Source organism: Nanorana parkeri, unplaced genomic scaffold, assembly GCF_000935625.1.
Source record: "Nanorana parkeri isolate BGI_ZX_2015 unplaced genomic scaffold, ASM93562v1 scaffold171, whole genome shotgun sequence".
Lineage (NCBI taxonomy): Eukaryota > Metazoa > Chordata > Amphibia > Anura > Dicroglossidae > Nanorana > Nanorana parkeri.
The window spans coordinates 313,016-322,890 of NW_017306439.1; the positions used below are offsets into that span (position 1 = coordinate 313,016).

General features: G+C 47.3%; 1 protein-coding gene across 1 annotated transcript in view; it reads right to left on the minus strand.

The window, feature by feature from the left end:
• FAM155B (family with sequence similarity 155 member B) overlaps window positions 1-9,812 on the minus strand; it is a 63,458-nt gene extending 53,646 nt beyond the window's left edge. Inside the window, exon 1 of the mRNA XM_018554745.1 lies at window positions 8,985-9,812. Within this exon, the coding sequence (XP_018410247.1) occupies window positions 8,985-9,749 (765 nt within the window). The 5' untranslated portion in view covers window positions 9,750-9,812. The remainder of the gene's footprint in view (window positions 1-8,984) is intronic.
• Between the last annotated feature and the right edge of the window lie 63 nt (window positions 9,813-9,875).

Sequence of the window (9,875 nt, forward strand, 5' to 3'; positions counted from 1 at the left end):
GGGATCCGGGTAGGATGTGATACAGAATGTCTATATTGGGGGATCCGGGTAGGATGTGATACAGAATGTCTATATTGGGGGATCCGGGTAGGATGTGATACAGAATGTCTATATTGAGGGATCCTGGTAGGATGTGACACAGAATGTCTATATTGGGGGATCCGGGTAGGATGTGATACTGAATGTTTATATTGGGGGATCCGGGTAGGATGTGATACAGAATGTCTATATTGAGGGATCCGGGTAGGATGTGATACAGAATGTCTATATTGAGGGATCTGGGTAGGATGTGATACAGAATGTCTATATTGAGGGATCCGGGTAGGATGTGATACAGAATGTCTATATTGGGGGATCCGGGTAGGATGTGATACAGAATGTCTATATTGAGGGATCCTGGTAGGATGTGATACAGAATGTCTATATTGGGGGATCCGGGTAGGATGTGATACAGAATGTTTATATCGGGGGATCCGGGTAGTATATGATACAGAATGTCTATATTGGGGGATCCGGGTAGGATGTGATACAGAATGTCTATATTGAGGGATCCGGGTAGGATGTGATACAGAATGTCTATATTGAGGGATCTATGTAGGATGTGATACAGAATGTTTATATTGGGGGATCGGGGTAGGATGTGATACAGAATGTCTATATTGAGGGATCCGGGTAGGATGTGATACAGAATGTCTATATTAGGGGATCCGGGTAGGATGTGATACAGAATGTCTATATTAGGGGATCCGGGTAGGATGTGATACAGAATGTTTATATTGGGGGATCGGGGTAGGATGTGATACAGAATGTCTATATTGGGGGATCCATGTAGGATGTGATACAGAATGTTTATATTGGGGGATCCATGTAGGATGTGATACAGAATTTTTATATTGGGGGATCCATGTAGGATGTGATACAGAATGTCTATATTGGGGGATCCATGTAGGATGTGCATTGACAGTACTTGGTTAATACACATCACTGCTTTAGAATGGGCCCGTGATACACAAGTATGGATGGCCAAGGGCTCTCACTGCAGTCCACCAGCAATCACATGCTGTGCGCTATGGTTGCCTGCATGAGAAAGGTGCAAGTCTGGCCTTCCTTTTGTTGGTCTGCCTGAGCAATATAACTGACAATATACAACACGCATGAGATAACTCAACTCATCTTCATGGTATAGCTGGAGGAGGGACTAAAGGATGCAACCAAAAAATGCAAATCTGTGCTTGCCATTTCCTGGTAGGCTGACAACTTCCTGCGCACCGACAAGGATGGCGGTCTGTTCCGTGTGTTGGCTTGGTCTGAAGCCTCTAATAAGATTTATATTGAAGCAAAATTCGCTAAGCTGGTCAGCGCCGCATGCCAGAATATACTGACCGGTAATCTGATAACGATGACTTCTCTGGAAGATGACAGCGGGGGGAAATGTGCTGCCGAATAATTCACATTAGATGTCGGTGCCTCAGGAGTACATTGTCAACTGCTACAAAGTTGTTTTAGATTCTTATTTACATTGTATTAACTTGATTATGAACATTGTATCTGTTTTGTATCAATGTGTAGAACATATTCAGAGCAAACTATCTGTACAAGTCCATGAGAGGAAGCTATGCAGGAAGAATGGAGCATGTAAAATGCATATTACACTCAAATAAAACCTTACGGCTTTAAACCGAGGGGCCCATTCACACTATGAACGTGTGAAGGTTAACGCAACGCGTCATTATGTGATAGGGTGTGCTGCAATTAGGCAGGCCAATGAAATTAACTCTGTGCATAACCCTCCCCCCTTGTCACCCTTTTGCCCCCCGCCCCCAACCCCAACTAATTGCTAAGCGCCCAAAATACTCACCGAAATCCGTGGTCACACGATGCTTTCTACCGCCTTCCCTGTAAAGGGGGAGGGTCCTACTTTGGGTGTCCTGAGCGATGTAGACACTTCCTATTGGCTGTCTAGTGGACGGGTCATCGGATCACCAGTCACCACATACAGAAGCAGCTTCGGCAGGGTCAGATTTCCGATTCGGGTGCCTGTAGTCCTGAATAGAAATATGTTTAGCCTGAACCAGCGACCTTACCTGCTGTGGGACCCGCCGGTTTCACAAATGCAGAGAAGGACCATGGTGTCGCATAAGGCTGCCCTAAATGCCTGTCTGCATCAGACAGGCATTACACAGGGCAGCCTTATGCAGCATCGGGGTCCTTCCCCTGTGTTTTAGGAAGCCGGCAGTACCCGTAGGCGCCGCTGATCCTGGAGCAGGGGGGTGAATGTTGTGCAGAATGTAACCTCCTTGCTATTGCCAGTGTCTTGACACAACGCCGGGAACTAGGCAGAGTAGGTGCCTGCAGGCCTGGAGGGCGTCTCTAGGCATGTGCCTACTCTGCCTAATAGTGAATCCAGCCCTGAGCTCCGGTGAGGGACATGGATGCTAAACAGGTAATAAAACAAAAAGACCTTGCCAATGAGTCTAAGGGAAGGGTTGGAGGGAGGATTGCACGTAACGGGAGATGGGCTTTAAAGGAGAACTATGAGGTGAGTGATTTTCACCCATCCTCATAGTTCGAGCCGAAGTGTGACAATGAAACTGTCACACGTCGGCTCAATAGATCGGGAAGTGAGCGAACACATACCGTCGCTCGCTCACTTCTCGATTATGTCCCTGCAGAGAGCCGTGACTGTCACTCACGGCTCCCTGCATGGATTGCCCCCTTCCCCGCTTCGATCCTCCAGCGCTGACTGGCGGAACGGACTGGAGAGGGGGCGGGTACAGCTGGCTCTGCCTCTAGAGCCAGCTGTCAATCACGCAGCTGGGTGGATCTCGACAGTAATGTCGGGATCAGTCCTGGCGGTCTCAGTATACCGTGAGCTGTAGCTCGTGGTATACTGAGCTTTGGGTCACGGGAGGATGCTCCTCCCCGTGACCCTTAGGAGAACTATGGGGTAAAACACTTAACCCCTAGTTCTCCTTTTAGTGCACATGTTATTTTTTGTTTTACCCGCAGCGCATGGTATAACGGCACTGCATGTGCTGCAACAAATGGCTGCTAGGAGGTCGGTTGGGGTGCCATTCAAATGAATGGCAACGCAATGCACCTAGTACCAGGCACCACATGCTAGGAGCACTGTGCAATAGCTTGCACTAAACACATAGAGAGGGGATTTATCAAAACAGGAGCAGACAGACTCTGAAGCAGTTGCCTATGCCAACCAACCAGCTTCCCTCTTCAGTTAAGCCTTGAAAATGACAGAGAGGAGCTGATTGGTTGTCATGCACAACTGCTCCAGATTTTTTCTGCTCCAGTTTTGATAAATCCCCCTCGTAGTACCATGCATTTAGCGCAATGCTACGGCACGAACGAATGGATGTAACTCTTTTTCTTTACAGCAGTAGGTAACAGTATGTACCCTGTAGTGCACTGAAGTGCCACTCAAACGATTGGCACCATAGCGTACCACACCCCACCACACCACATGCCCCAACGTGCACTGTGGTTGAGTGAAAATGGCCCCTCATATTTTCCCAAATATTCATATTGCTTGAGATTTTCAAAAGAATTCCTGTTACAGCGAGTGCATGCACGCTGACAATGGAAGCCGGATTCTCGTCCGCCATGACTAGACTTGCAATGTGCATGCGGAGGTTTCATTACAGGATCGTATTCACTCCATAATATATAAACAGCATCCTTCCAACAATTCCAGAGCCAAAGCCTCGCTGAAATCCAAGTTGCTGGCCAGCGACCAACCTAAGCCGGCTCCTATCACAAACAGCTGGGCTGATGTACCCAACACTTGTGTCCAGAATATTTCCACAAGCCTTTCCTATATAACGCTCTATATAGCGCTCTCAGCATTGTCTCATATGATCACACGAAAATGACTGGCCAGAGAAGCTGGAAATTGGGGTATTTAGGGCGCGGAGCAATTACAGTGTTTTATCGGACGGCTGCACTGAAAATAAGAAAGCAACGGGCGCGTTCATGTCCTTCCCGGAACGTGTGAAGATTTCTTTATGAAAGATCATTTATGGGATATAAGGAAACGTGCGCCAGGAAAGTATGTGGGCCGCCATTGCTGGCTGCCTTCTAACAGATGACACTTGCCTTTAGTTTTAGGACAATGCAAGTCACCGGCTGGACCTACCAAACACCAAATTCTGGTGCCGGGATCCTGGTGCTGATATCTTTTAGCTGGTCTTCAGGATCCTGGTGCAGGAGAGATGAGTTTGCAGAAGAAGTGTTAGGATGATACAGAAGATGGTTAGTGTTGGGTATGCAAGGAGGGTTAGTGTTACAGGAAGAGATAGTGTTGAGGTTACAGTGAGTGTCAGTGTGAGGGTTACAGGCAGAGTTCTTAGGTTTAGTATTAGAGGGAGGCTTGGTGTTAGGGTTACAGCTAGGGTTATTATTGAGATTACAAGAAGGGTTAGGGTTAGGGTTCCAGGGAGGATTAGTATTAGGGTTACAGGAATGGTTAGTGTTGGGGTTAAAGAGAGAGTTATTGTTGGGGTGACAGGGAGGGATCGTGTTAAGGTTACAATGAGGGTTAGTGTTAGGGTTACAGGAAGGGTTAGTGTGAGGGTTACAGGGACGGTTAGTGTTGGGGTCATAGGAGAGCTATTGTTGTGATTACAAGAAGGGTTATTGTTAGGGTTGCAGGGAGGATTAGTATTAGGGTTACAGGAATGGTTAGTGTTGGGGTTAAAGAGAGAGTTATTGTTGGGGTTTCAGGGAGGGATAGTGTAAAGGTTACAGTGAGAGTTAGTGTTAGGGTTACAGGAAGGGTTAGTGTGAGGGTTACAGGGACGGTTAGTGTTGGGGTCATAGGAGAGCTATTGTTGTGATTACAAGAAGGGCTAGTGTTAGGGTTACAGGGAGGATTAGTATTAGGGTTACAGGAATGTTGGTGTTGGGGTTAAAGAGAGAGTTATTGTTGGGGTTACAGGGAGGGATAGTGTAAATGTTACAATGAGAGTTAGTGTTAGGGTTACAGGAAGGGTTAGTGTGAGGGTTACAGGGAGAGTTCATTTTAGGGTGAGTAGTACTGGGAGGCTTGGTGTTAGGGTTACAGGTAGTGTTGTGATTACAGCAAAAGATAGTGTTGAGGTTACAATGAGTGTTAGTGTGAGGGTTGCAAGCAGAGTTCATGTTAGGCTTAGTATTACAGCGAGTCTTGGTGTTAGGGTGACAGGTACGGTTAACGTTAGGGTTACAGGGAGGGTTAGTGTTGGGGATACAGAGAGATTTATTGTTGGGGTTTCAGGGAGGGATAGTGTTGAGGTTACAATGAGGGTTAGTGTTAGAGTTACAGGAAGGGTCAGTGTGAGGGTTACAGGGAGAGTTCATGGTAAGGTCAGTAGTACTGGGAGGCTTGGTGTTAGGGTTACAGAAAGTGTTAGTGTTAGGAGGGGTTGTATTAGGGTTACAATACGGTTAGTGCTGCGGTTACAGGAAGGGTTAGTGTTGAGGTTACAGGGAAGGTTAGTGTTAGGTTACAGGTAGGGTTAGTGTTGGGTTTACAGGTAGGATTAGTGTTGAGGTTACAATGAGGGTTAGCGTTAGGGTTACAGGAATGGTTAGTGTTGGGGTTACAGGGAGAGTTATTGTTGGGGTTACAGGGAGGGGTAGTTTTGAGGTTACAATGAGGGTTAGTGTTAGGGTTACAGGAAGGTTTAGTGTGAGGATTACAAGGAGGAGTAGTATTAGGGTTACAGGGACAGTTAGTGCTATGGTTACAGGGAGACTTATTATTGGGGTTACAAAGATAGTTAGTGTTGGGTTTACAGGTAGGGTTAGTGTTGTAATATAGGGAGGGTTAGTTTGGGGGTCACAGGGAAGAATGATGTCAAGATAAGAGGGAGGGTTAGTGTTAGGGTTACAAAGAGGGTTAGTGTTAGGGTTACGGGAAGGGTTAGTGTGAGGATTACAAGGAGGAGTAGTATTAGGGTTACAGGGAGGGTTAGTTTGGGGGTCACAGGGAAGAATGATGTCAAGATAAGAGGGAGGGGTTAGTGTTACAAAGAGGGTTGAGAAAACAGGAAGGGTTAGTATTGGGGACATGGGAGAGTTAGTGTTAGGTTTATAGGGAGGGTTAGTTTTAGGGTTACAGGAATGGTCAGTGTTGGGGTTACAAGGAGGGTTAGTATAAGGGTTACAGGAATGGTCAGTGTTGGGGTTACAAGGAGGGTTAGTATAAGGGTTACAGGGAGGACTAGTGTTGGAGTGACAGGGAGAGCTATTGTTGGGGGTTACAGGGAGGGTTTGTGTTGGACTTATAGGGAGGAATATTGCTGGGGCTACAGTAAAGGTTAGTGTTAGGGTCACAGGGAGTATTAGTGTTGGGAATACAGGAAGAGTTAGTGTTGGAGTCTCAGGGAGGAATATTTTAGGGTTTTAGGGATGGCTAGTGGTGGGGTTACAGGGAGAGTTATTGTTGGGGTTACAGGGAAGGTTTGTGTTGGGGTCATAGGGAGGAATATTGCTAGGGCTTCATGTAAAGTTAGTGTTAGGGTTACAGTAAGGGTTAGTGTTAGGGCCACAGGGAATATTAGTGTTGGGAATACGGGAAGGGTTAGTGTTGGGGTCTTAGGGAGGAACATTGTTAGGGTTATAGGGACGGCTACTGTTAGGGTTAAGAAGGAAACTTAGTGTTAGGTTTACAGGGAAGGTTAGTGTCGGGGTTACAGGAATAATTATTGCTGGGGTTACAGGGAGGATTAGAGTTGGAGTTACATAGAGAGTTAGTGTTGGGTTTACAAGAAGGATTAATTTCCCGGTCGCAGGGAGGACTACTGTTAGGGTTGAAGGGATGGTTAGTGTTGTGTTCACATGGAGGGCTGGTGTTGGGCTTGCAGGGAGGACTACTGTTATGGTTTAAGTGATGAAAAGTGTTGGGATTACAGGGATGTTAGTTTTATGGTTACAGAAAGAGTTAGGGGGGCTATGATAAGTCATTCCTCTCTCCTTGGCTTGTTCCAGATCAGCGACTCAAAACTACTGAATCCAGAGACAGAAGGGGGGTAACTAGTGTATCCAGAAGAAGCAGGGCTGGAATTCAGCATATTCAACCATGGCCTATGGTAGCAAGGAATCCAGTGGCAGCACACAGCCCCCCAGACATCACTGACTGAGGTACCACTGTCCCATCTGTCCTGGTTGTCAGTGCCATCAGACAGGTCCTCATTTTCCTGCACCTGCAACAATTCACCTACTAATATGTCATTTCTAAATATTCTGACACAGAGAAGTGACACTGCCTCCCTTATCCTTCCCACGCTCGGCCTCAGCGTGTCTTGTATGGCTACCACTTCTTATATTGTCAGTGTAATACTACGGCCAGCAGAAGACTATCGTAAAATGCCAGACAACCACAAACCTTGGGAGGGAAGTGGGGGGTGGGCACAAGAATAAATTGGCCTTGGGGGGCAGGAAGTAAAACATGTATGATGTGAGGTCACCAAACTGCAAGCTTGGACCCGTGTGATGAGGTACCATAGCAAAGATATTTGCCTAACCAAAAAGAATATATTACACATGGATAGTGGAGAAGGATTAGAGCTCCAGGTTCTGCTATCTGAACCTCCATTAAAGAGCTTTCGCCTCACTTCCTGTCCAGATAACAATCAACGAGAAAGAGAAAAAAACACTTTTTTTTTTTTGTAGGGAAGGCTAGAACACCTGTCAGGTTTTATTTCTGTCTGGGTCTCTGTTGCAGATTTTCCCCTACTTCCTGTCTGATGACAGGAAATGAGGTTAAATCTCTATGATAACCCAAGATGGCGGTGAAACCAAAGAGGAAGGTTCTATTTCTTACCCACCACATCCAAAACCATTTTAAAACAGTATTTGGCTTGACGTGCACCCTTTACTTTCTGTTATTTCTATTGTTCTGTAACAATTCCTTTGGCGGCACAGAACAATGGCAGACAAAGCAAGCAAGCAAAGGTCCCCTCTGAGAACATATGTGTGTGTTAATGCCTACAAACAAATATTTACTGGGTATAGGTAGAAAATTGCAGGTGAGGAATAGACCTGAGGGTACCTTAGGTCTTCCACAGTCCATAATACCCAATGGGGATCCAACAGTGGACATCCCTCTGACTTCCTGTCCAAATGGTGACCAGTGGACATCCCTCTGACTTCCTGTCCGAATGGTGACCAGTGGACATCCCTCTGACTTCCTATCCAAATGGTGACCAGTGGACATCCCTCTGGTTTCCTGTCCAAATGGTGACCAGTGGACATCTCTCTGATTTCTTGTCCAATGGTGACCAGTGGACATCTCTCTTACTTATAGTCCAAATGGTGACCAGTGGACATCTCTCTTACTTATAGTCCAAATGGTGACCAGTGGACATCCCTCTGATGTTCTGTCCAAATGGTGACCAGTGGACATCCCTCTGATGTTCTGTCCAAATGGTGACCAGTGGACATCCCTCTGACGTTCTGTCCAAATGGTGACCAGTGGACATCCCTCTGACGTTCTGTCCAAATGGTGACCAGTGGAAATCCCTTTGACTTCCTGTCCAAATGGTGTCCAGAGCAAACTGAAGAACCATTCAGGTATCTCAGCACCCTTCAAGCAGGAAGTAAAGGAGGTGACCTGTACCCAACACCATGTAGACCTGAAGAATGGTTAAGGTATCATAACTTCTGCTCATTACTTGCCCTAAAATGTCCCAACATTCACTCATTCCACATCTTTGGGTCCACTAAATCCCAGAGGGCCCCTGTCTGCACAAATGGCATGCTCACCCAGACACAGAATAATAATTATTTCCATAGCAATAGCATTGCGAAAAGCTTTCCAGACTTTCCATGAATGCATCCAATGCAAAAGCCTGCATAAATCCCTTTGTAACCCCTCAGCTCTGGGCCCCCATTGTGCTTCTGGGCCCCTTAGCAGCCACATGCTCTTGCTGGGCCTGACACTTTCACAGTTGTCCATGTCAGGTCTCCCATGCACCTGTGCCTCTTACCTTGCATTCTCCCACACAGGACCTCACAGAGTATTCCCCAGATTGCAGGTACTTCTCCAAAACAAAATCAAACTCCTCGTATTTTTCCTGAGCATGTTGATCCAGTCTCTGGTAAGCTTGGATACAGTTGCTGCACACCTCGTCGTCGGTGAAGGAGGACGAGGCTGCAGCAGTCCCCACGAAGTCCTCCATCAGGTTCTCCAGGCTGCAGTTCAAGCTGTCCGGGTTGGACATCCCCAGCAGCAGGTCCAGGATGGTGTAAGTATCACAAAAGGACAGCGTGAAATTGTTAAAATAAGCCTTCAAAAAGTTCCTCTTTTGGTAGTAGGAAGTGGAGGAAGGGGAGTGGGACCTGGGGAAGGAAGGGCCACCAGAGCCCCGATGTCTTTGCAATTTGGTGCAGGCAGTGTCCAGGTGAGAGGACCTGGCACCAGTGCAATGCGGAGATTGAGCAGCAGATTTGGTCGAATTGCTTAAGAAGTTGTCCCAGCACCCCCTGGCACCCCCGGGGAAGCCTTGAGAGGAGAGCCAGCTGAGGTTGCCCTGGTGGCTATAGGAGAAGTTCCCCCTCGCCTTGGCCCCAGCGGAGACCAGCCAGAGGTGGTTAGACAGCAGGACGGTGAAGAAGAGCAGAGACGCAAGGGACAATCGCCATCTCTGAGCCCTCTCGGAATCGGCGCAGGGTTTATCGATGTGTCGGGGTTCCCAGCAGATCTTTAAGACGGCCTCATCTTCCCTTGGATACATCCAAGCCCCCCTGATCATATTTCAGGGGGGTGGGAGAATGCGGGTGCTGTCAAGTCTCTGCCCACCCCCCCACCACCCCCTTCTCCTCTGTCGGTGGTGGGTTCCCTACACCAAGAGCGCAATGTCACCTGCCTCTAGTGAGGG